Source organism: Ambystoma mexicanum, chromosome 4q, assembly GCF_040938575.1.
Source record: "Ambystoma mexicanum isolate Mex_15411 chromosome 4q, UKY_AmexF1_1, whole genome shotgun sequence".
NCBI lineage: Eukaryota > Metazoa > Chordata > Amphibia > Caudata > Ambystomatidae > Ambystoma > Ambystoma mexicanum.
In genome coordinates, this window is record NC_090928.1 from 718,099,482 (window position 1) to 718,125,853 (window position 26,372).

The window sequence follows — 26,372 nt, forward strand, 5'->3', positions numbered from 1 at the left end:
AATCCCAGGCCCTTCGAGATGATGGTGCCACATATATTTTCCTACCAAAGATTTGTGATGGGATGTTCGGGCAAACACCAGTGCATTGGGTGGATGTCAACTCTTTTGTCTATGGTAGGAAGTGCGTACACCAGTGGACTTCAAACTGTGGGCCTGGCTCCCATGTTGTGGGACTGGCTCCCATGTTGTGCGCCTGAAGAAAGTCCAGAGGGGGCAGGACTCTATAAAAAGGGATTATGGGGATTTTATTAATCGGAAATATAAGCATGTAATAGAAAATATATGCAATTATAGTTTGTGGTGGGGCAGAAAACAATATTTTACTCAAGGGGGTGCTCAGTATATAAATGTTTGCATACCACTGGCATAGTCTCTACAATGCGTTTCCATGCTGGGCTGATGTTAAAGGGCAGGATATTATGGGGATGTGTAAGGGTTCACATCCTTTTCGAGCTGGTCAGAGCATAAGTGACTAGAAAAGAAAGTGGAATCTTATGCGGAAGAAGTCATGAGCTGTGAGGACAAAAGAATGAGGAGTTGGATGTCTTCAGAGAAGGTGTGGGATTCCTCAAGGAGTTTAAGCAGCACATCAAACTATGAAAAGGAGCAGTGGCCATAGAAAATAAGATGTCCAATGTATCTATCACTTTGAGGAAGGAAGTAAAGCAAGACCTACTCACTCTCGAAAGGCAAGGCATCAAAGAGCAAGTGGAGGCAGGAGGGTGGGTGTCTCCTTTAGTGGTCATATGGAAACTCACTGGAAAGCTGTGACTATTTGTGGACTTAAGTTCAAGGGTGTGTAATACCAAATGGACTCCCTTTGTCAAAAATGTGAGAGCTTTTGACTACCATCCGATACACCAGGCATTTATCAACATTGGATCTTATCACTGCATATCATCAGTTGAGCCTGCATGCATAATCAAGGCAAGTGACTGCCTTCATCCCACCAGAAGCATTCTTTCAAGTTGTCTGTATGCTGTTCAGCCTAGTGTCAGGTGCTTTTGAGATCAAGCATATCAATTACCAGCTGTTCCATGCAGATATGCGTGTTTTGTAAGGATAATATGTTAGTGTGTGGCAATGACTACATTGAATAAGGCCAAAGATTACAGAGAGTATTGAAAGGCTTAGCAGTGTATGTCATGATGCTGAGCAGCGATACATGTTTCAGGAATATAATATCTCATCAGGTTGTGGATCAGAAGGTGGATCTCAAAGGCACTATCAAAGAAACACAGGTTGACAAGATACAGGGCAAATTCTGGCATTTTTGGGCATTGAACAGATTTTCTCAATTTTGAAGATGTGACATAAAACATGTGGAAATAAGGGGGAACATTCAAATGTAATAAGGCTTGCAACCATCTCTTTCAAAGACTTAACCTGACCTTGCCTTGGAGCAAGTCCCTTTACTTACAAACCAGGCTGGAAAACAATCATACCGATGGATAGCAGCAATAACGGCCTTGTGGCTCTCTAGTTACAGGTAAAGGACGGCAAGGAATATGTGATATCCATTGCATCATGCACCCTGAAGGAAGGGGAGCTGGACCTTCCTTTGGGTGACTATACAAGGAATTTATAGCTGCCAAATGACCATCTAGAAAATCAAGACCTTTAAATCTGGTCTGAATTTTGATGTTTCCCAGGTCCATAAACTGCTCAGAGAACTCCTGCTGATGGGAGTTCTATATACATTATTTTCAAGGTTCATTTAGTGGGCTAAAAGCCTGCAAGAACACAATTCACAGTGAAATATGGCCCTAGTGTCACAATTAGGATAGCAAAATGTTTGTCGTGCCTAACTACCAGATGAGATAATATTGATGTGAGTGGATATGAACAGGTCTTCATGGTAAAGCAAGGTTCTGCTTCCGAATAGGACTAGAAGCAAGACATGACAGAGGACAGAGCCCTGTGAAAGGTCAGGTAAGGCCTCAGCAACATCTAATGGAAAACCTATGCACCATAATAGATGAGCTATATGTGGAGAGTGTTATTTTACCAGATGTGACAGGATAAATCTTTCAGCAGGCTTTGTCGTCACATTGTCTCACTAGTACATCAATGGATTACCAAAACTAAACAGTGCATCCGTAGTTACTATAGGTGGCCTAGTCCTGATGTCCAAATTCAAAGGGCGCCTGAGAATGCAGCCCTTGCTGCCCACCATTGACCAAGGTACAGCCCCAAGGCTGCCTCCTTGGGAGAGAGTAATTATGAGCATAGTGTGCTATATATATTGTGGGGGTGGTAGGTATTTATAGCACTGTCTTAAATGATCTATGAGGAAGGCAGTTGGAGCAGGCACACCAGATGAGGGTGATTCGGTCAGAAACATGCATCCATCGTCTCTTCGTTAAGTCTCATTGCGGTGATCTAGGCCCATTAAGATAGAGAAGGTCCTACACAACTCCTCCATGATGGGGAAAGGTAGGCTCTGGTACCTGGAGAGGTGCGTAGTGTTCAAACCCAAGGGAAAGAGAGAGCAGGTGTCTCTGGAGCTGGGAGTGGAGCACACCCAGTGCAGGGGGAGATTTGCAGTCAAAATAACTTTTCAAGAATGTGCTGATGTACTAAGTATAAAGGCGAGATGTGTGGCATCTTAAGTATTCTTAGTTCTTGATCTCGGGTACATTTCTACTATGGGATCCAGTATTTCAATGGTCCCTGCTCATATTGGGATGGTGGTGGCGTCAATTATGTGATGCTCAATAAACAATGCATCAAAGCTTATCCATATGTGCTGGTAACGTCACATAGTGGTCATGCTTGCCCTGTACTGTGCTATACTTTCTGGACATGTTACAATAGTGATCTTGTGATTAGGATCTTGTGATGAATCTGAGGATGTCGTCCATTCTTTCCTAGGGGGAGACCTTTCCCACAGGGCCAGGGTGGTGCATCCACAGAACAATATTCCCCTGGGGGTGGGGCACCGAGGGAGGATCACATAGGGAAGGAATTCCCCTATGGGAAAAGGACAGGCCCTCATCAGAGAACACAGGATCTCCCCGTTGTACCAGGTCCAAACCTTCTTCTAGTTCCTCCTTCCCCATGCCTGGATAGGGCTAATAGGTATTGCTGTAAGGTTAGCCAAACTGAATCACATGACAACACTGAGAAACCCAATAATGCAGAGTATTATGTATTCAGTCAAGCTGGCCTACATGATGATATTGAGAGACTAAATAATACAAAGTATTATGTCTGCAGTCAAACTAAACTACATGACAATACTGAAAGACCAAATAATCCAAATAATTATTCCTGTAACTTTGAGGCTGATACTGTGACAAAGAAGAGCACTAGGAGTACAAGGATCACTTGTGTAAGTAGTCTGGTTTTCCTAGCCCATGGATTGGATCTAACGAATACATGAATCCAAAGCACAAGTTCCAAATTGATCCAGCTGTAAGCTCAGTCTCGAACAAACTCTTAGAGGAGACACGCGAGAGGGAGAGCCATCCCCTGAAGAGGAATAGTGGGATCCACACATACATAGAAGGCGAAACGCAGAGGAAATAGGACATAGAACTGGAGAGAAGGCTCAGTCTGTAAGGATGCCGCAGGCGCCGCTGGAGGCCCAATCTCTACCTGAGCCTCCAGGAAGAACTCAGCTGCCTGGGAACCCTCTGTACGGCCATGAAGGAAGCAAACAGATATGCGGGTTGCCCGGGACTCGTGAGAGGTCTGGGGAAACACAGGGGTAAGCTCAGGAATGGTAGAGAGGCTCTGGAACCCTAACTCTAAGGAGAGACAGTTGTATACTTGAAAGTAGAGTAAACCAAGCAGATACAACACAAATGTGCGAACCTGGGACCTGCACCCACAAGAAAGAGGGTCTGGCACCCTGAAGTAAATGAGAGAAAGTTGTATACTTGACAGGAGAGTGAACCAAGAAGATACAATGCAACCTTGCGAGTCTCGGACTCGTCCCCATATGTGAAACCAAGTTCAAGGCAAAAAGAGTCTGGGACCCTGAAAGAGGAAATGAGAAGCTAGAAGAGAAATCAGTTGCTTGGGAGGGAAGCAAACCGACCTGTGTGAGTCTGCATCCTGCACCCACATGAGAGATTAAGGAATAAACCAAACTGTGCGAGCCTGAGACCCACATCCACATGAGAGATTAAGGATAACATGGTTAAGAACCCCAAGACAGAAAAGGGAATCCTAAGCTCGGTAGCAGAGCATGCCAATAGCATACAAGAACTGGGAGGTTAAGAAACAGGTCCTTTTGAATTGTACAGTAACTTTAAAATAAGAATTACCCTAAGGGAAAGAAACACTGCCCTAACAATGAGATCCTACACCTGTTGGCAGTTTGGTAGGCTATAGGAACTTAAGACACACAACAGTTCCTCTTGAGATATCCAGTAACCTAACATAAAAGAAGTCTAGGGCAAAGGATCACAACCCTAACCTTTGGAAGTGTGTATTTTGAGACATTATTTTTGCAGCACTTTATTACCAGCGAGACTGAGAACTTTTCGGTTGTTGGAAAGCACAAAGAAACTGTCCTTGCACCAATATTTGATATTGTTAGTCTTAGGGACAGGAGTAGGTTTTTGGAAAACAGACCTTTTAGTTTCGGACTTCCTGAAAATGTCACTAGTTTCCTTAGAGGCAGGGAAACCCCGCTTAGCTTTAGGGATAGCGCGGCATGTTTCCAACCCTCTCATTATTAATACAAGTTCATATCCAAAATGATACCACTGTTGTGTCCGAGCCTTACTTCTGCACCCTTACAATATGCACTATCTAGGGGATTACATATGAAACACAATCATTGTAACTGAAACTCAATGTATTGAATCAAAAAAGTTAATTGTGTAATCTATGTGTGCTGGTGAGGCTGTAAACCTTTAATAGTCGTGTATTTCTTCTTGACATTTGGGATGAGCCCCTCTGATGGCTACTAGTGGATCAAAACGACTGGTTTCCGAATCGCTTGAACCAACTTGACATTTCTAGGAACTTGGAATTTCATCAACATGTTTCTTTGTTTTTTCCAGTTGCAGAACCTATACCTCATGTTAAGATTGAAGACTTAAAGCAGATGAAGGTATTTGCGCATCTTTTCTATTCTCTACCTGAATACTGTTCTTGGGAGGGATATTTGGATATATTCCTCTTTTTTTCACAACTGATTCAGTCATACCATCGACATATAGCACCACTATTTTGGCTATAAATTCTCCTTGCGACACAGGCAATAGAGGCATGTAATATGATGTCTATTGTTTTGCCAGTAGGTGTCTCCTTGACATTCAACGGGTTCACCATGCCTGCACATGCATGCTCTGTTCAAAACATATATAGATACGCCTTTGTCAGGCACATAAGCGCTCAGGCACACATCATCGCCAGAGCATTGGTGAAGCAGTGGTTAGAACACTTGCATGGGGAAGTAGGTAGCCATGTGTTGTAGCATTGAGCCTCATCGCCAATGCCCAATGCTCTTAACTTTTTTGAAATGTCTCTTCTGCTTTTCAGCCATTTAATGTGAACATATAATACGATTTAAAGCCCAGGCAAGCTACACTTGAAATCCAATATTTCCTAATGTAAACTCTTACAGTACAGCAGGAACTTAAAACCTGGTGCACACATTGGGGAAATTATTTGTAGTCATGGGGAACTATCCATTTTGCCCAGTTCATTCCCCCTCAAGTTCACCTTTGTTCTTTTCCTTCTGATTTTGTGCGACTCAGAAAAACTGTTTTCAAAACCGCCAATGCACATTTCAATCAGAATCAAATATTTGGCAAGTGTTTTTAAATTGATTTTGAAACGAACAATCTCTCTCTTTCTAACTAGGCCTGGCAATGTTTAACAGTAAATGCTCTTAATACTCGGTAGCGGTATTTATGTGTATTTGTATGTATTTGTGTGTTATTTGCAAATGTCCTTTTTAACGACAATCCATGCTGCAGCATAGCAACCAATGCTCTTTTCTCCTGTGTTCTGCTTTACTCTATATTTTTTGGGGGATGTGGCATTGACCCTCTCCCACCATAGTTCAATATTGGTTTACTCTATGTTTTTTTTTTTTTTATGTGGCATTGACCGTCTGTCCCACCAGGGTTCAATATTCGCCTGGCGGTAGCATTCCCAAGCGGCACTCTTTTGCTACTGCCCCCACATTAATATCTCGGTTAGGAGCACAGTCATCAATCGCAGTCACCCAAAAGTAGCTTGACCAGCTGATGATTACTCACAACATCATCTTGAGCCATCATTTTGATGGCTTTGCATAATCGCATGAGAAACTGTGGTGCAAAAGAACTGAGAATTGATTACCCCTCACTACTAAAGCACCAGGAGTAGCAGAGATTGAAAAAAAATGTGTGTCACACGGACTTTAACATATACATGACATTTTATAGAGTTTCAACCACACATGATTCCAAACGGCAAAAAGAAGCATATTCAACATAAGTAGCAAAAAGAGTATAATTTTAATAATATAAATGTTAAAAAAGAGCCAATTCATACATCAGTGCATCAAAGTGAAACACAAAATATATCTATAACAAATGAAACAGAAAAAGGGAGAGTGGGTGATACAGTGAACACTACTTTCACACGAGAGGTTTGATAAAATGACTATATCTAGACGTTTTTGGAGATGTTAAGTGTTGACATGTTTCGGCCAAAAAACGAATTGGACATTTTCTCAAGTATCAGCTATCAAGAGCTACAGAGTCCTCTTTTTAGGGGCTGTGTGGGTGAGGACGGTTAAACACAAAATCTACAATATCCCACAAACCAGCTTCCTTTCCTTTCTGCTAAGAGTGAGTGTTTTAGATGCATGTGAACTTAGTTATGTTCACCCCATAACCAAAAAAGGGCGAATAACCATGTAATTATCAAAAATATACATATTTTAATATTTATCAGAAAACATTACACATTACCATCTATTTCTGTAAAATCAACATCATGATCAGAAGACATTCTAAAAATCACATCTATGTGAATACATTTCACACATATGGCAGAAAAGCTAACACTTCGAACCCTTTCTATGCCTAAATATGGGGTATGTCTATATCTTCAGCTTCGTCACGTCACGGTAGTCAAAGTGGCTGGCAGAATTGTATGTGACGAATCCCAACTGCAGGTCTGAGACATGCTTTTTTAAAAGCCAACAAATGAGTGGTGAGTGATGACTCACGGTGGACGGGATTCTACGCCTTATACGCGGTCTTTTCGCAAAAGTACTTTCATTCATTTGTTGGCTTTTAAAAAAGCACATCTCAGACCTGCAGTTGGGATTCGTCACATACAATTCTGCCAGCCACTTTGACTACCGTGACTTGACGAAGCTGAAACGAGGCGTTAGACTTCCCGCCTGTGTTATATAACACGAACCAGCTTGCCCTCCATTAAGAACTTGATAAGTTCCCGCTATCACCTGACGGATGGCACTTCCTCCATGGTTTACATTTTGATGTCGGGACAATTTTATAATATCGGAGCAGATGACAATTGTGGACTTGTAAATGACCAGAATATCTGACTAAAAGACAAGGTGACCATTGCCAGAGAATCTGCGATCTACTTCGGCAGCCTGTAATTGTCCATAAGAAAAATATTCCTGAGACGGATGAGCTATTCACCGACTCTTTCACACTTTTTCTAGAGAAAACAAATTTATGACGCTTCATCTACATCACACACAAGACTTTCTATGAAGAAATTTGCTGTCCTGAAGATGGCTGTAATACTCATCTTCGAATGGATACTTGAGAAAATGTCCAATTCGTTTTTTGGCCGAAACATGTCGACACTTAACATCTCCAAAAACGTCTAAATATAGTCGTTTTATCAAACCTCTCGTGTGAAAGTAGTGTTCACTGTATCACCCACTTTCCCTTTTTCTGTTTCATTTGTTATATACATATTTTGTGTTTCACGTTGATGCACTGATGTATGAATTGGCTCTTTTTTAAACATTTATATTATTGAAATTAAACTCTTTTTGCTACTTATGTTGAATATGCTTCTTTTTGCCGTTTGGAATCATGTGTGGTTGAAACTCTGTAAAATGTCATGTATCAAGTCTGTGTGACAGAAAGGTTTTTCAATCTCTGCTACTCCTAGTTCTTTAGTAGTGAGGGGTAATCAATTCTCAGTGCTTTTGCACCACAATTTCTCATGATATTGTCCCGTTTGAGAATTGCTCGCCCGTTAACTAAAAATCGGGACTTTACCTAACTATTTTGATACCTTTGCATAATCGCAGCGTTCGCTTACTGTCATCAGCCAAAAAGACTAATTTGTGGCTACCCGACAATCCTCATAGTGAGCAGCAAATGGCTGGGCCCACTCCATTTTGAAGGACCTTTCATTCTATTATTCTGTGAACAATATCATTGGAGTCAGATGTCTCGAATAATCGCAGTGGCATTTGAATTTGATGTGTAGAATTATGTCATCGAGGGGGCGTGGTCATCAGGAACTTCTGAACAGATCCTGCTGCCTTGGAAGCCTTGATGAATGCTCAAAAGTGGTGCAACAGTGTGGGGATAGTTAGTGGTGAATTGAACACTGCATATCCTGATGCAAGCCAGTGATTGCCGGATCATGTGCACTGCAAAATGCAGATTATAAGACGTTCCTTCAACAAAGTTCATTCACGTCCTAGTGAAACAACACTTTGCTTTATTCTGGACCACTGCACAAACCACTTTTTGTACTTGTCTCTATTGAACCAGTGCAAAGGATTTCCAGGGTGTGTATATATGGTGTTTGTTGGTTCCTGCTGCAAGATACTGTTCTGTAGAGTAATATTTCCGTTCCTAATTTGGGAGTATAAATGCCACATCATATCATGAGGACCGGCAGATATATAACCAAGGGCCAGCTGTAGAGCCCACAGCAGGTGGAGCAGTGCAATGCTGGACACCTTGTTTTCGGACTACAGTCATAAGATTACCAAACTATGCAGATCCCTCTGCTGATTTTCGTGTACTGTGATTGATTGTGATACTAATAGCAACAAATAACGTTTTTAACACATGTGTTCTTACAATATACAATTGAAATGAAGGAGACATACAGATTAGTTTGTGTTAGACTGCTTGAGAGAAAGAAATAAGCCCTATCTATTGTCTTTGCCTGTTTTCTTAAGGAATACATGTTTATTTTGCAGGCGTACTTGAAGCAACTGAAGAAGCATCAAAAAGAGTTGAATTCTTTAAAGAAGAAGCATGTGAAGGTAGGACCACCAGTGACCACCTGTGAATGACTGTGGCAAAGCGGGTAAAGTTTGGCATGATGAGTTGTGTGGCTGGTTCATAAAAGCTGCTGGATGCAGAATGAGACGTGCAAAGTGCCACCGCACCATGCTAGCAGCGGAATATGCACGTAGGGCCCCTGATGCGTCGTGAGGGTATGCAAGCAGACGCAGACTAGGCTGTGAACAAAAGTGCCCCACAGCGCAGGCCTCCATGCATCCCTACATCTCAATTGGACACTTGCAGTGCTTAATTTGTAAGAAAATAAGTGCCAGATATTTTTTAGCACGCTTGTGACACTGCGGGTGGGCAGTTCCCCACCATTGCTGCCACCACCCACAGATGCTCACCACAGTGTCGACACATTTGGGCTTAAACTACAGCTGGCACCTGCTCATTGGGGTTGATGGATGCTCTGGCTGTCATTTATCATTACTTCATAATCAATCTGAGTCTAAGACAATAAGTGCTCAGAAATAAGTGCCAAGGCTGTTACCTGGGAAACACTCTCACAAATGATGCACTGGACTCTTGCATCCATGCGAGTTAAGGAATGACCTTCAGTCCACTACCCGTGGTGGTGCAGAGTGTGAATTACAGGTGACGAGTCTCAAGGGGCCCTTCCCTTGCAATGCATGTTTCATACTAGGGTATTTTACGTCAATACACCTGCATACTATGCGCATAGCCAATATGTTGGTAACCCAAGCCAGGGTTTGTCCTGAAGGTCACGTATTTTGCCCCTGCAAGAGGTAACAAGTCTGCTGCCTGTGGCCAGTGTAAAGGAAGAGGAGAAGGGCGTGGGAACGGAGAAGATCAGAAGTTGCACAGACTAAAACTTGGAAATATGTGAGGGAACTGATGGAGCGGATGTGTGATTGTGAAAGTAGGGAATCATGGGTAGTCATTTGCAGTAGATCAGATGCAGTGCTGATTGGAGGGGAGGAAAATACAACATCTTGTAGAAATATACTTTTTCCAGTGATGGCAATGTCTGTGTTTGATGGACCCGAGATGTGCTTAGGAGAACCCCTGTAGTGTGGAGGCTTGTTTGTCAGGTACCATTTTAGGCACACCCTGCCTATGCTCAGGGATATAGTTTGCGGCTGCCAAGCCGATGAAGGGGATCGTCAAAGGCAAGAAATGGCTGCGTCATGAATGAGAACTATAATCTCAAATACATAATTACCACTGATGCACAGTGTGCTCTTAAACACATAACTGTGTTTCCTGCAACTCCTTTACGATTATGAAAGTTCAGGCAATTGTGTTGCATGGTATGTTAATTCCTATCATGCTTTCCTTCAGTAGCACCCTAATATGACCACATATGCTTCTTTTTAGCTGGGAACATATAGGAAATGATTTACATATACATTTGTACAGCATTCAGAGACACTAAATTAATTTCCATATTGTTATTTTTTGTAGTTTGTTTGTTTGTTTTATTACTTGTATTGCGCACCAGACCCAAGGTTAACCGGGCGCATTGCATATGACAACTTACAGCTTAGTTACAGAAACACAGAGGCAAATATGGAGGCAATAAATATACACAAAAGGCAAAATAATACTACAATATTTACAGTCCTACTCAGACGGCGGTAAATGCTGAGTGGTAGATGTGTGCAAAAATACAGTCAGACAGTGGAGGGACAGTCCAGTTTGACTGTCCCTATTCCCTATTCCCTTAATCAATAGTGATTAATGATTGAGTTTCCTTAAACGTATTTCTTCTTTAATTCTGATAATTGCTTAGCACATAGTTTTATTTGCGCATATGACACATTTCGGTTGTAGCACCCCAAAATGTTTCAGGTCAGTTCCCGTCATCAGGTGGAACTATTACTTCGACTAGGCATGCACAGTAAACTGTTGGAAGGTATTGACCCGGAACGTTGAAGTGTATTAGCAGCAACTCAACATGCTCCCATGGATCAATATGTTGAGAAATTATTGATATTGAAGTGGAAGTTAATGTCATGAAACTGTAATGATTGATCACTAGATTAAATGCATAATTTAGAAACATATTGTGTGCATCTGAGCAGTGTGGCAGATTGAGTAGGATGAATAGAACTGTACATTTTGTGTCTACTAATACAAGTGATGGGTGCCTCACAAGAAAGGAACGCGTGGGGCATTGGGAATAAATTAGTTATTTGCCCCAAATATATCCAAATATATAAATAGCCAAGCTAGTGTGAAGTATTCTCTCAGGAAAAATGATTTATGTTCGATAAAACAATGTGCATTTTCATTGATTGAGAAACAGTCCCGGATGACAAGACGCTAGTTGTTGCGACCTGGGTATCGCCATATTGTTGGCATGTTGTTTTTTCTTTGAACCGTTTAGCCTAATTCCTCTTCACAAAAGCAGTGTGAGCTGTTGTGATCAGTGGCCTAGCACACAATTTCGGAGGCCCCCTGCGAGCCGTGCTGAGGCCCTGTTTCCTCCAAGTTCAGCAACAAATCACGGGTCACTCATGCCACACACCGGGTCAGCTTAAACTACCACACTTACACAAGACACACAATGGGCCTGATTCATGGAACGTTTTCCTATGGGATTACGCCATTATAAAACATGTCCATGAATCAGGCCCAATGATTATACTGTTGCAGGGTCATGCCACACTCTGCACTAGGAGAACGATATAAATATGTGTTCATGAATTATACAGCACACTTTCTGAGAAAAATTGGTTAAAAAGCCAGAGCACTTGCAATTGTTTTGTAGGGTAACACCAATCGGAAAATTCAATACATGGAAGTGCACAGGAACATTCATGCTTTAATTAATGTATTGCTTTCTTATAAAAAAAATGCCATGCCATATTGAAAACCTGTCCAGCAGGCTGCACAATGTCGACCAGTCTAGACACGAAAGAAACATATTACAGTTGCGCCAAAATGCCAGTTGAAGCAATAATGCTTATCATGGTTATTTAATCATAGATGCCCAGAAAAATATACAATGGTGCAGTAAGAAATGGCTAGAATAGGGGGGGAGCTGTTGAGCAGCCGATCATAATGGTCGCCTGAGAGAGGAGCTGGAGACCCGCAATTAATCCTTTATTAGCAGTCACAGACCAAAAATATACTTCTGCAGAGCTGAGGAGGAACGCGGAACGATTGTGCATTTACTCACCAAGAATAGTGGAAAGCTGCGAGGTACAGCGCCATCCACGCCTGCAGAAAGAAACATTGCAGCCGACACCAAGATGACAAGCTGAGGCCGTGAGCATGAGAGGAGCCAGTTCCCGCCTTGCCCACCGAACGATCAACAGAGAAACACACTGAGCTGCAAAGGCGGAGGCTCTCTTAAAGTCCTGTCTACACTATGTTTGTTTGTTTGTTTATTTATTTTTTTTGCGCGCCAGACCCGAAGGTACAAGGGCGCAGGTGCAGCAAGATTATTCTCAGCTTGTTTTCAGTGCTGTACAATAATTACAGAGTGAGCATAGGTACAACAGTTACAGGAGTGATAAACAGTTACAAATGTACATATTCACATATAGTTATAAACAATCTACAAATATACATATTCCAGGTATACATGGGATAGGCAGGTGAGTTAATGGTCATTGTCCTTTATCCACTGAATGTAGTTGCGTCTAAAGTGACGGTAAGTTTGCGGTGCCCTTAGGAAGAGTGGCAGGGAGTTCCAATGTTGGGCTGCTTTCACCTGGAAGCTGTTTCCGCCTGTTTTGGTTCGTTTGAACCTGGGAACTAGGAGCAGGTTGGCATTGGCGGTTCTGGTAGGTCTGTTAGGGGTGTATCTTTTTATTCTGTCGACTAAGTAGTGGGGGCTGCATTGTTGAGGCATTTATGAGTTAAGGAGGCTACTTTGAGCAGGATTTTGTCAGAGGTGGTGAACCAGTTATGGGCTCTCCTGATGTTGGATATGTGTGCTCTCTTGGGAATGCTAAGCGCTGCTCTAAGAGCATTGTTTTGCAGAGGCTGGATTTTGTTTATTACATATTTGTTGGCTCCTACGTAAAGGGCATTACAATAGTCCAATTTTGATAGTATAAGGGCTCTGGCTAAGGTAGTGCATCTCTGGATGGAAAGGAAAGGTTTGGCTGCTCTTATTAGTTTGCAAGTGTGGGCTGTGGAGGAGGCCATGGAACTAACATGTTTGCGGAAGGAGAGGGAGGAGTCTAGGTAAATTCCTAAAGTTTTAACTTCCTTGGCTGCCTTGATAGAGTTACCATCTATAATGAAGTTAGTGTAGTTATGATCCAATTTGTTTAGGTTGTGGGTGGAACCGAGGATGATGAGTGTGGTCTTGTCATCATTCAGGCATAGACTGTGGGAGGCCATCCATGCCTGGATGATGAGGTACACCCTGTTCACCAAGGCCAAATCCTTATTGTAATCTCCCGTCAACGGGATGAGGATCTGGGTATCATCAGCGTAATTAGTGTAGGTGATACCCAGGCCATCAAGATCATCAAACAGGGGCTTTGTGAACATGTTGTACAATGTGGGGGAGACGCATGATCCCTGGGGGACCCCGCAAGTGATGTGGATAGGGTCAGCGGATGCTGAGGTAGAGAAGGCACACATGGACCTGTTGTTCAGGAAGGATTCAATCCAGCCTATGGCTTCTTGGGAGAAATGGGCTCCCGCGTCAGGGTGATTGCAGAGAATTTTATGATCTACTAAATCAAATGCTGCAGAAAGATCAAGAAGAAGTAATAGAGCAGTTTTCCCGTTATCTCTTAGGGTATCAATTTGAGCTTTGAGATTGATGAGGGCAGTCTCTGTCCCATGTTGGGGTCTGAAACCCGATTGCCGGATTCCCAGGAGATGGTTTAATTCAAGGTATGGTTGTATTTGTAGGTAAGTTGTCTTGTCTAATATTTTGAGTAGGAAGGGGACGGTTGTGATGGGTCTGTAGTTAGTAGGTATAGATGGGTCTAGGGAGGTTTTTTGAGTAAAGGGAGAACCCAGGACTCTTTAAGATTATTGGGAACAATGCCTGATGAGAAGGAGGCATTAATGAGTTTGGTGATGAATGGTGAGAGGTCTCTTGCCGCGTCCTTAATGATTTGTGAGGGGCGAGGGTCGCCCTGGCATTTAGAAGGTTTGAGGCAGAGGAAACTGTTTTCAACTCCTAGCATGGAGACTTTAGAGAAGCTAAAGCGGGAAAGTGGGTTTGGTGTGGGGTTGAGGGGTGTAGGGTGGGGGGTGTTGGTAGAGTTTGTGGAGTTGATTAGGGATTCTTTTTTATTTTTTATTTTGATTTGTAGGACTGTGACTTTATGGAGAGGGCGCTTTGGACACTGGTGCACCAATGTTTATCTTTCACACATGTGTCTGGGACAGGGACTGGTGTTTCCAACTCTTTGATGATGGTAAACAGTTCTCTGGTGCTAGAATTGGCTTGAGATATTCTCTTGTTTAGCGATTATGATTTCTTTTTTGTATATGGCCGCTATTTTATTGAGGATAAACTTGTTGTCGTCTGTGGGGGATTGTCTCCAAGCTTGTTCCTTTTTACGTTTCTCTGATTGGAGAACTTTTAAGTAGGTAGAGAACCACGTGTTCAGGTGTTTTTTCGATTTGCTTTTTCACTGTTTTAGCGGAGCAATGGCGTCTAGCGCTGATCACATGATTTTGTTGTAACCTTCTACAAGGTGGTGAGGATTGGAAGTTACTGAGAGTTGGTTCAGGGTCGGGAGAATAAGGGGGATACGTTTTTCCACTGTGATGTCCTTCTTGTTTCTAATAGGGATGGCTGTGGCTAGAAGGTTGTTGGAGGTGGGGCTTGAGGCTTCGAGGGTGAAGGTAAGTAGATGGTGGTCGGACTATGGTTGGGGGGAGATGGCGATGATGGAGGCCACACAGTTATGTTCTGCGACCCAGTCAAAGGTTCTCCCTTTGTTGTGGGTGGGGGTCAACACTCTTTGGTTAAAGCCTAATTCTGACAAGGTATTGTCGATGAGGGTAGCCTGGGGGTCTTTGGGGTGTTTAAGGCCTAGGTTAAAATCTCCTAAAATGAGGCTCTGTGAAGTGTTCTTCAGGTTGTTAGTGAGGATGGTAGTGAGGTCTTCCTCAAAAGAGCCTAAAGGCCCAGGAGGTCTGTAGAATAAGTAAATGGTGATGGTTTGGGAGTTGGCGGTAGGCAGCTTAGCTGAGAGAGATTCGCATGATGTGAGGTTATCTGAGGTGTCCAGTCTAATGTTGAGGTGCGTTTTAGCAATTATGGTGAGACCTCCGCCTCTAGATTCTGTTCTGCATGCTCGGAGGATAGTATAGTCATCGGGGATAGCTATGGATAGCGTGGAGCCAGGACTCGGTGATGGCTAGGAAGTTTAGTTTTTCTTCTAGAATGAGGTCTGCTATATCTGAGGCATGGCTACTATGGAGCACGCATTAATTATGGCGCCTCTAATGAGAAAAAGGTGCTGGGTGCAGCGTTGCCACACCAGGTACAGGGGCACAGCGACTGGGCCAAAGTCACCCAGCAACACAAAAGGCTGCACTGAATTCCCACGTGCCTTGCGGGCAGTGGTGATCCCTTGTTCCCACCACACAAAGAGATGGAGCAAGTCCTGGTCATTACAGCCCTAAAAACACTGAACCAAGTGCGGATTGGGACCTGGGGTACATCCGACCCTCGGATCGTAATCGCGACTGTACGCTTGTATCTGCGTAAACGGAGAGGCGAACTGGAACGCGTAGCCCAGACGGACCACCTGGGGCACTCTACCGGCCTGACAAGACTGGATAACTGGCCCATCTACCGCAGTCGCTGGACCCACACGACTACTCCGAGAAAGCACAGTGGTACGGAATACGCTGATCCCATACAAGGCATGAAGGTAAGAACATTTGCTCCACTATTATTAGCGTATGACACAAACTGCTTAAAACCTGAACGATAGCCTGGTGGATAAAGACCTCGAAACCCGTGACCCTGGTGTACTGGCACACCTATATATTCAAGCTGGTGGGATAGCATACAAGACAACGGCAGTTACACAAGCCGGATAACATAATCCATAGTAACAGGAATAACCTGCGCAAAATTAGGAACTCAAACATTATGATCCACCACAGAGAGCACAGGACAGGCAGAACACACACTAGCAAGACAAAATACAGGGCCTATACAGGTGAAGCCACAGAATCACCAATCTGCGATATGCCCATGTCTGCAACTTGAAAGTGTTCTTATGATCTCCAGACACACAAGGCCGACGCTGCACTGACACTGCGGCCACGTCAGGAAACCCACGCATGGGCAAAAACACATCTATCCTGACCCAACCATCCACAACCACAAACGTAAGCATGACGTACCGTGGCAAAGGGCACAAGCCAGGCAAAACAAACCCTGGTAAGGCAAAACACCGGGCCCATGTGGGAGAAGCGGCGGTACTGCCACACTGCGGGCTATCCCAGACTAAAACCTGAAAGTGAGTACACAACTCACAGCGCACACAAGACCACTGCCACATTCCTGCCACGATCACAACGGAGAACCAGAACAAATAACACGCACAGGCAAACGTTACCTACCCCCAGACCATCGAAAGGCCCCCCAGGCATTAGCCGCAGACCGCACTACGCTTGGAAAACAGGCCAACAATATGGCAAGTAACCTACAACATTAATAAAAGTGACCGAGATCATTACTGAGGCTACAAGAACACTACGTAACTAAGAACTCCCAAAAGCACAACAGGAAGGAAACAGAAAAGAGGAACCACTAAACGACACCCTCAGTGTACCAGCACGCGAGAACAACAAGACCATCTACATTCCAAAACCCAACATACACAATTGGAGCAGAATACATTTCAACCCCAACTCCCACAAACGGCGTGATAGACATTGGAGGGAACAATTAAGCTGATAATACAACACAAACAATAAACGGAATAAAGTGAATCATCCATAGGTGCGTGATCGGACCCAAACTCATAAGAAACAACATAATGACAAAAGGAGCCAAAATAAAGAAGGGCTCAAAGGACTCTTTCACGGGCCTGAGACCGCCATCATTCACCACTCCACCACCTCCGGACACCGCTGCAACGGAGAGTGGGTGTGACACCTCTAGGGATGATCACCTATTGCAAACAATGCAGAATGGCGTCCTAGCGATTAACGTCAAGTTGGACGATATCGTGGGCACGATATGATCATTGAAAGCGAAGTTATAAAATCGAACCGTTTGCAAGCAGGATACGTGAATCTCACAGGCATAGGAGTATTCATAGGGGGACCCCCGCAGATAATACCACTTCACGCGGATGATACTTTAATATACCTAAAACATCCTGAGGATAACATGGAACCATTCCTTACGGAAGTCAAAAAATGTACCGCACACTCAGGATATAAGATTAACCCACTGAAATCGGAGGTATTCCCACTTAATGGCAAAACCACTAAACCGAAACAACTATATGGGATGAAATGGCCAGAGGAAACTGTGAAATATCTGGGAGTTAAAGTGAAAGGGTCACAAAAGCTGCTATATGACAGGAACTATGCTGACTACCTTGACATGCTCGAAAATAAACTTAACTTCTGGGATAAATTCCCACTTTCACTACTGGTCCGGATAGCAGTCTTGAAAATGATAGTGGCTCCAAAACTCCTATATTACTTTAACACTGTACCAATCTGCCCAGGACAAAAGTTCTTTAACACACTCCAGAAGCTGGCGTTGGCATTTGTGTGGGGTGGGAAAACACCAAAGGCGAAATGGGAATCTCTTACTGAACCATATAACAGAGGGGGACTAGCAGCCCCCGATTTCGAGTTATATCACTTGACTGCTCAGGACCAAAACGCATGCCTGTGCTATGACCCAGACAACAACTACTCCCACGATGACCTCGAGAAACAATCTGCTGTACCTAATGATATAAAAACCACATTGATATGCGAATACAAAGTAGACCCCTGCCCTTTTGACCTGCTACGCACCACACTGGATGCGTGGAAGCGTATAATGGGCAGACTACAAATCACAAACCCATATAGCAAGAACATCCCGTTATGGCGCACCCCAGACCTCCACCCACTATAGATGCAGACATTCAGAACTCATGAGACCCACATAGGGAAATTAAACTAGGAGACCTTTTTCCCGATGGCAGATACGTCACATTGAATGAATTCAAAGACAAACTAGGCAATAACCCAGTGAAAATATTGCAATATTACCGAATGAGAGCAGCAATCAAACGGAAATGGCCATCATACCCAACGAAGCCTGACTCCAATGAATATCTGGAAATGATGATACAACCTGGCAATAAAAGGAAATTGGGGGCAAGACTATATTCCAAGATACAAAACGGCATACCCCTTTCAAATACACTGAGGGAACAATGGGAAAAAGACTCAGAAAGTAGAATCAATGAACACAAATGGCAGAAAATGTGCAGCTTAACTAAAGAGGTCTCCCTTAATGCTCGTTTGTGATTAATACAATATAAGGCACTGAATAGACTCCACTACACCCCAATGCATATCAACAGGTTCAACCCACAAAAGATACAACTATGCCCAAAATGTAACTCCGACAATGCAGATCCCATGCGCATGTTCTGGTATTGCCCCCCGAAAGCGAAATATTGACGCCACATCGCACACACACTGCACACAATAGTGGGTATACTCCCGACACTCCTGCCATTAAAATAGCTCCTAGGTGACATTGGAAAGGCAGACACCAAGACCCGTAGATTGTTTAAATTAGGATGCATGGTTGTCAAAAAATGCATACTGCTGAGATGGAAATCGAAAGAGGCACCAACATTGAAACACTGGCTTACTGAAATGGCATAGGTAAATGACAAGGAGGAGTGCTATGTACAGACAGTGATTGCCATATCGCAACCCAAGAACATATGGGCCCCTTACCACACCTACATGGAAAGACAATTCGGAAATTAATGCTAAAATTGATGTAATGTAACTGAAATGTAACGTAACTATAAAGTGACTTCAAAAATAATCTATTTTTTAAGTCCAAGGAGGCCATGCCGCCACAAGTACTGGGGGGCCCCCTCCGACTCAAAAATTAAATAGATGTGCCTATGATTGTGATTAAATTCTGCTCTTACCAGAATAAGTGCATATGGACTCTTCCCAAGCTTTTACGAAAACCTGGCCCAGAGGTGTTTCAGGCATAAATGTAAACAGATAAAAGTAGACAGTATACCTCCTTCGTCCTGCTTTGACAACATGGGACGAGGTCACACTATACTCCCCAGAGAGGTAAGTGGACAGCTAAAGCTTCCAAACAACTACAATATGTTAAGTACTAACATAAAAGGAATGGTCAAGCAATGCCGTACGAAAATAGCAGTCTGTATTAAAAGCACTCATTGTAATTAAACCATAATTACCCATCCCTGCAAGGGAAAACATTCAGGAAATACAGGCGAGCTATATTGGTCAACTTGGAATTAGGTGGTAGGAGGGTTCTCAAAATAGGGAAATTGATCAGGAGAGGAAAGAACAAGGTAGGGAATAGTTGCCTATCCCAGTCTTTTGTGCCCCTGGTAAGGACAGGAGGGGTCAGGCGGATTAGGATGGCTAGGAATGGCACCACGAACAACATTCCCTGCCATGGTCTTTCTGTTTATCACTTGCCAGCATCAAAGTGGCTATCTGGATGCTTTTCACAGGATTAATCTGGAGTTCTGTTGCTTTGAGTTAGCTTGGCAATACTCTGTTACTGTGTCATGTGTCTTCAAATGAACAGATTGACTTCTTTCTGGACGTGCAGTCATGTTTTCAAATCAGGGGGACTCTATGGTCATGATGGGTGACTTGATCATGAAAGTTGTATATGCAGTCGATTATCTCAAGGTAGGTGAGGCAGCTGAAAGGCCTCATCCCAGTGACAGTAAAACCAAAGCAGATGACTCAACTTAGCTTGATTGGTTGGCCTGATGGTTGAAACTGGGCTTGATGGCTCAGGCTTTGGGTTACTGCATGAAGATGATGGATCAATTCTGACTCGACGTGGTGGCTTGATCGTGGCTAGTTGCCCTGATTCGTCAACTGAGCAAGAGTAGTTTCCAAAAGGAACAGTTCTAGACTTTGGGAAGCTGGGACCCTGCCTCCATAGGAGCACACAGAGCTGGATCTAATTTCTATTACTTCTTTGTCAGGCTGAAGTTAACTAAGGCACCTCCAGGCACCTCCAGGCTCACTGTCGTGCACCAGATATATAGGTGTTCTGGTCTCTTGTAATCAGCCACATGCAAGTGTGAATGCTCTTCCAGCAATAGTCTGTCTACTGCACTTCTAAGAAAAGAGGCTTCAAACTACCATACTTCCAATAACTCCAACATGTGGCCAATAGAGTGGAGCTGTCACACGTTATTTTTGCATCATTAGCAGGGAATTGGTGACTTCCTGGCCTCCAGCTAGGATACAATTGGAACATCTTCCTATGGATGGAAATGTTTGTCCTGCCTCCCTTTCTTCATTTCCAGAGTGCCTTTCTCCTGACGGTATCTATATGTGACAGAAGCAAAGCATGCCGAGTTCCAAAGTGTTGCACGGGATTCCCTGAGCTCCCATTCTTTTCATTTTCATTTCATTTGGGGTTATACCGCGCTGAAGCCTGCAGGCATCTAGCCTTAGTCCCCCCATTTGTTGCAACTCCAAGACACATGGGAGCCAACTGAAATTGCATTCACTTGCGTTAATCCCTGCTGTCCATGCTCCAGTATTCTTTTCTGTGTTCAACCCAGCCATTGGAAGTCCTTGCTTCACATATGGTTGATCCATGAAAATCGGCCACTGCCAGAAGCAAGGCCTTCCTAGGCTTTGCTCAAACCAGCTGGTATCAGTTCTATGAGAAGGGCTGCATGATTAATCACACTAGTTCAGCTGCAATGACTGACAGGCAGGTTTTAGTGCTCTTCAAAGATGAAAACAAGATTGCCCACAACATTATTTCTGTCCATACCACACCAAGCGTCTGTCGGGATATGGAGCTTTACATGAATATGTACCTAGCATTATATTTCTAGGCTGTTGGTGTACTACTGCCATATACAACAGCATACAAGAGGGCAAGGGAGTATTACCATGGGGCTTCATGGTAGTGCATTCTGCCTGACATATGGAATAATATTATACTTTCACTGACTAATAATGCAACACTGTTTCATGACAAGATTCCTTCCAAGCACTGTAATACCGGATGTGATGATTGCTCAATTTAGTTTGGGCTTTAAAGTATTAAAGGTCTGAGTAGAAGCTGCCAGGATGCTGGCCTATGTCCTATAGACTGCAGACAGATCTCTGAAGAAAGCCCTTAACTCGCTGAGCTGTCATGCGGGCTAGTCTATTTCATATGCCAATTTCCCCATCTAGTTGCATCTGGTTTTGCATTTTGATCTAAAGTAATGCTTTCCCACTGCGAACTTATTGACGATGCGAAGCTATGTGCCAAAGGGTTCATGGGATTTTCTCTTTAAACTTACACACCCAAATCCACCTTTCTCGACTCTGTGGTCACTTTTTTAAATATTCTGACCATATGTTACAAATATGAACACTGACCAGGCCCACAGACCTTCCTTCTTTCGTGCTGTATAAATCACACGGGCTATTAAATGCCACCAAAAAGTAATTGTGTGCCGCACAATATGCGTTTTTGACCCACAAAATTGTACATTCCAGGCCCCAATATCCTAGAGGGTTTGTATAATTGAAGTGCCCAGGGTCAATTCCTATTGTGGTTAAAATGTCTCTATTGGGAGCTTATTCATGACAGACAACTCCCCGCGGTGGTCTAGACCTGAAGGCAGTCTGCCAATCGGTGTTATGGTTCACGAGCGTTTCTTTTAAGTACACAGTCTGCATCCCCTGCCGAAGATGATACCTTTCTGGTCCTGTCGGCTCAGCGTGTTCTTTCGGACCCCCTGTGTCTCGGGCACACGAGCGCTTTATTGTGTGACAAGGAGGGCGCGATCTGCCATTGGAAGTTGGTATTCAGTGTGTATTCCGCTGCTGCCTCCGGAAAGCACCGAGCCGTGTCTGCCAGTGTTGCTCTCTAATGGATCCAATTGAATTACTGGTTCATTGCTAACACTCCAGAGCTGGGTCAGTAGATGATTGCTGTCGCTACTGGGAGCAACGATAGACTGTATTGCTTGTTAAAGAAAGAATGTGTAAGGCAACTTCTGCACCCGAAACTTTAAAATATACGTTATCAGTGCTTTGCATTCATGTAGACATACAACCATAGCCCAAGGGAACTAAACACTGACATTTAGTGGGCCTCATTTCGCGGTTGCTGGTCCAGAAACAATGGTACCGGTAAGCTTGCCGGTACCGTTGTTTCCGGACCGGCAAACTACGAATTCTGCGAGCAAGTGCCTTTGAGCCCACCAGGTCTGACCTGGCGGTCAGAACGGCACCCGCTTGCAGACCTTGACGGATGCACCGGCACCATTCATGAATGTTGCCGGTGCATCCTCGCCCCCCATTCCCGTTAAGTCCAATGGGACTCGAATGGGAATGGGGAGTAATATTTTCAGGCGCCTGGCAATGGGCAATTACCGGGGACCGCTGGGGCAGTAATGCCCCAGTAAGTCCCCTTTGGCGGGCGCCGGAAAAAAAATGACTCCGGCGGTAGCCATGCCATTTTTACCGGCACGGCTACCGCCGGACTCATAATGAGGCCCATTGTCATCAATAAATGTACCATTTAGCAGATGTACGTCGTCCACTTTCCTTCCATATCTTTACAGTGACATAGTTACTTATCATCCCTTTAAGTCCATTAAATCCGGTCAATTAATTAAGCAAAATACCCCCATGTGGGAGGGCATTACCAGTAAGTAATGGTCCAGGGCAAAAATTACATTGGCTCTGGGCCATTACCTGACTGGTAATGTCCTACCACAGAGCCCGGCATGCTTTCCGGGGTGTTAATAGTAGGATTTTTTCAAGTGGAGAAATGGCACATAGGCTGTTTTTCCACTTAAAAAAACTAAAAGGGGAACTGCGGGAGTCCCTCCTCCCGTTCCATAGTGATCATTCCTGTGGAGAGGAAGCCACTGTACACTGAGTGTTCCCCGACCAGCGAGGAACAGTGTGGCAACAGGTAAGTGGGGTTGGGATGGTTAGGGGGGCGGGTGGAAAGGTGGAAATGGGGAGGAGGCACGAGTACTGAGTACTCACCTCTAAAATGGTGGCCTCCCGCTTCTAAGAAGGCTTAGAACGTGGGCAATACCATCAGGAACAGTCTGCAATCTGAGCTTCCTGTTTGGCTGGCAGTCCCCTTGAGCCCCATCCTCTCTTACCAGGTATTAAATCAGGTTAAAGTATTAGACATCTGTCAATCTAATAGTGCCAATTAGTCCAGGCAGGTGTGTGTGTCTACCAAGTAGGTTGCTCTGAGCACTCATTAATTGCTGGTGTTGCTGTGCAGTTTTGCAACTTCCACATGTCATTTTTACTAACTATTTGCTGCAGAGGCAGCACTTCCTTCTGTGGCTCCTCCCCTTCGTGACGTTGCTCGTTCTCGCATGACCACTGCTGCAATTGCCAAGGAAATAGAAAGGTGTCTCTCCAATTTTGAAGGTGCTCTTTTTCAATGGCAGACATGTTGATGAAGTTGTTTGTGAGAAACTTGTTCACGCTCTGAGTGCATTGCTTTCAGAGCAGGAACACGTTTCCCAAAATGAAAACCGAACCACTGGGCTGCAGGCCCGGGTGCTAATAGTTGTATGACTCGCAGTCCTCATTAACTATCCTCGGCTCGCTCGGGTCTGTAAATCAGGCCTGCCAGACCTTAACAACTGGAAGCTGCAAGACTAAATTGTGTACATAACAGTGATTGAAATCTTCTGGTTTAATGTTCAGAGATAAACTATTGTAGTCTTGAACCCTTAGGCCCTCTGTTAGCCAATGACAGAAAGTGCAGAAAATTAACCCTTTCGAACTTGTTAAAGTGGAGACTATTATGTCAAGTAACACTAAGACCTGTCATTTAGCAGTTACTTAATAACTACAAAAGAAATTATAAAATTGTTTCTATAAGGCTACTTATTTTATTAATATTTGCTAGCGAACTGTGGCTACAGAATCTTGCACTAAGTATGATCAGTGTAAGATTGCTCAAGCGCGTCGACACTACCCGTATAAGGGAGGAAAAATAAATGTGCAGAGAACAAAATGGCATTGTCTAGGGAGGGCTGCACGTTTAAATAACCCAAAGGACTTCTGGCATCTAGTAACTTCAGGCTCAAAGGATAGTGGGGCATCTTTCGAAAGATGCATCCCAGACCTGACTCGTCTGGTTACCATAGCGTATTATACAAGGAGGACTGGGAGGACTCGGCGATACAGACTGAACTCACCAGGTTGATTGGCCTGGAAGTTGAGGTAAGAGTTTTCCATGGATGAAGTCAGAATTGCTTTCCACTATCAGAAAATCGAAAAAGGGCCTGGCCCAGACAGATCACCCGCGCATCTCTTCAAGGCGGAGCAGGGCATCTGAGCAACGTGTCTTTTTTCTGTTTAATGCTATTAACAACCTATAAAAAGTACCATGTTCTTGGGGAACTGTGGAAATAGGTCCCATTTTAAAAAAAATGGGTAGTAGATAATTCTGGCAATTTCCACCCCATTTCTTTAATACACTTTTTTCAGAAAGCTCTTTTACAATGTGCTTTTGACAAGAACACTGGACTGGGTGATCGAGGGAAATATTCGCAGCCAATGGTAAGCTGGTGTGCAGAATGGTCTGATTAACATAGACCAAGCTTTTAGACTGTTTCGCATTAATCTGAAATGTAACGGTTTTAGAACACGGCACACTCCAACCAGGGACTCCTTACCCTAACAATGAATGTGACGCACAATAAAAACGCCTTCTATCTTTAATCAACCACAGGTTTTTCTTATTTGAGTAGGCCCCCAACCTGTCTCGCACCCACCTTCACAAATACCCTGTGTCACAGTGGACAACGAACCAGGCCTGTGTGTATCAATATGATATTTATTAATTTCATGGTTTAATGAAAATAAAAGCAAAATCAAACAATTGGGCAGCAGCCATCAAGGTTGTGGCAATACAAATGCATACTATTACTATACTTAGTTCAAAGTCCCCACAATTCACATGAATCTTTAATGGAAAAACAGGAAACATGATTTTAAAAGCATGTAATGGCACTAAGGTTAAGCACTCTCTGTGCAACACTCACACCCATACATCTGCTAACTTAATTCTTTTTGGATGGAAGCCGGTGGCAAGGAGTCAGGATAAAGAGGGAAAAACCGATTTTAGAATTCAGCCCACCACCCCAAGATGGGAGTCCAGAAAAGAAAATGAAAACCCAATTTATGAGCAAAATGGCATAATCAGATTTTACTTGTTACTCGCACAGCAGCTTACAACCACGGTGGGACATCTAGAAAAGAAATGTGTGTTGCTACACTCAAGAGATAAGGAAGCTTACAGACTACTAAGCAGGGCACCAAGGCAACATGGACGAAAGATAAGAAAGTAGATTTTGGGAAAGAAGACAAATGCAAAAGAAAACCCACACAGCAATTGGGAATTTCGTTTTCACACGGGATGGGTGATGGCAGGCAGCCAAGAAAAGGGCTTAGCTGTCAAAATTGGAAATTGGTTTCAAGAAGAAGGACAAAGGCACATAACGGATAGGATTCTGACTAAAAGGGATGGTTCTCCATGGGACTACGGTTTGGGTTTTTCTATGGGACAGATGCAAATGAGCAATTTGTAGGAATGCACACAGTACACAGGCAAATTCGGTTTTTGTTACTCAGAGACAAATTCTATTGAGGCTATATTTTAATGACTATAGTTATTAAAGAAAGGCACTTGGCATGAGTTGGTTAATTTCGATTGTCAACCAACTGACACTGTGAATCTCTTTATAGGCAAATTAATTGATTTACTTCAGAATGATACTAAGGATTTATACAGACAACTAAATATTTATAAAAGGAATGCTCTAACATACACAGGCTAATACAGATTAATCTAGGGAAAGGTGAATGGATTATACTGGCAATTGGGAACTTTGCATGGGATTTTCAATGGGATGTAAGAGTTAAAAGAGCAGGATATGCAGTTTGGGACTTGGG

General features: G+C 43.6%; 1 protein-coding gene across 4 annotated transcripts in view; it reads left to right on the plus strand.

Annotated features, from left to right (window-relative positions):
* The window catches only part of PLCB4 (phospholipase C beta 4), a 1,535,154-nt gene that overhangs the window by 1,250,686 nt on the left and 258,096 nt on the right, over positions 1 to 26,372 (plus strand). For all 4 annotated transcript variants that reach the window (XM_069608295.1, XM_069608297.1, XM_069608296.1 and 1 more), the window contains exons 31-32: positions 5,019 to 5,068; positions 9,164 to 9,229. In XM_069608295.1, coding sequence (XP_069464396.1) covers positions 5,019 to 5,068; positions 9,164 to 9,229 — 116 coding nt within the window. The remainder of the gene's footprint in view (positions 1 to 5,018; positions 5,069 to 9,163; positions 9,230 to 26,372) is intronic.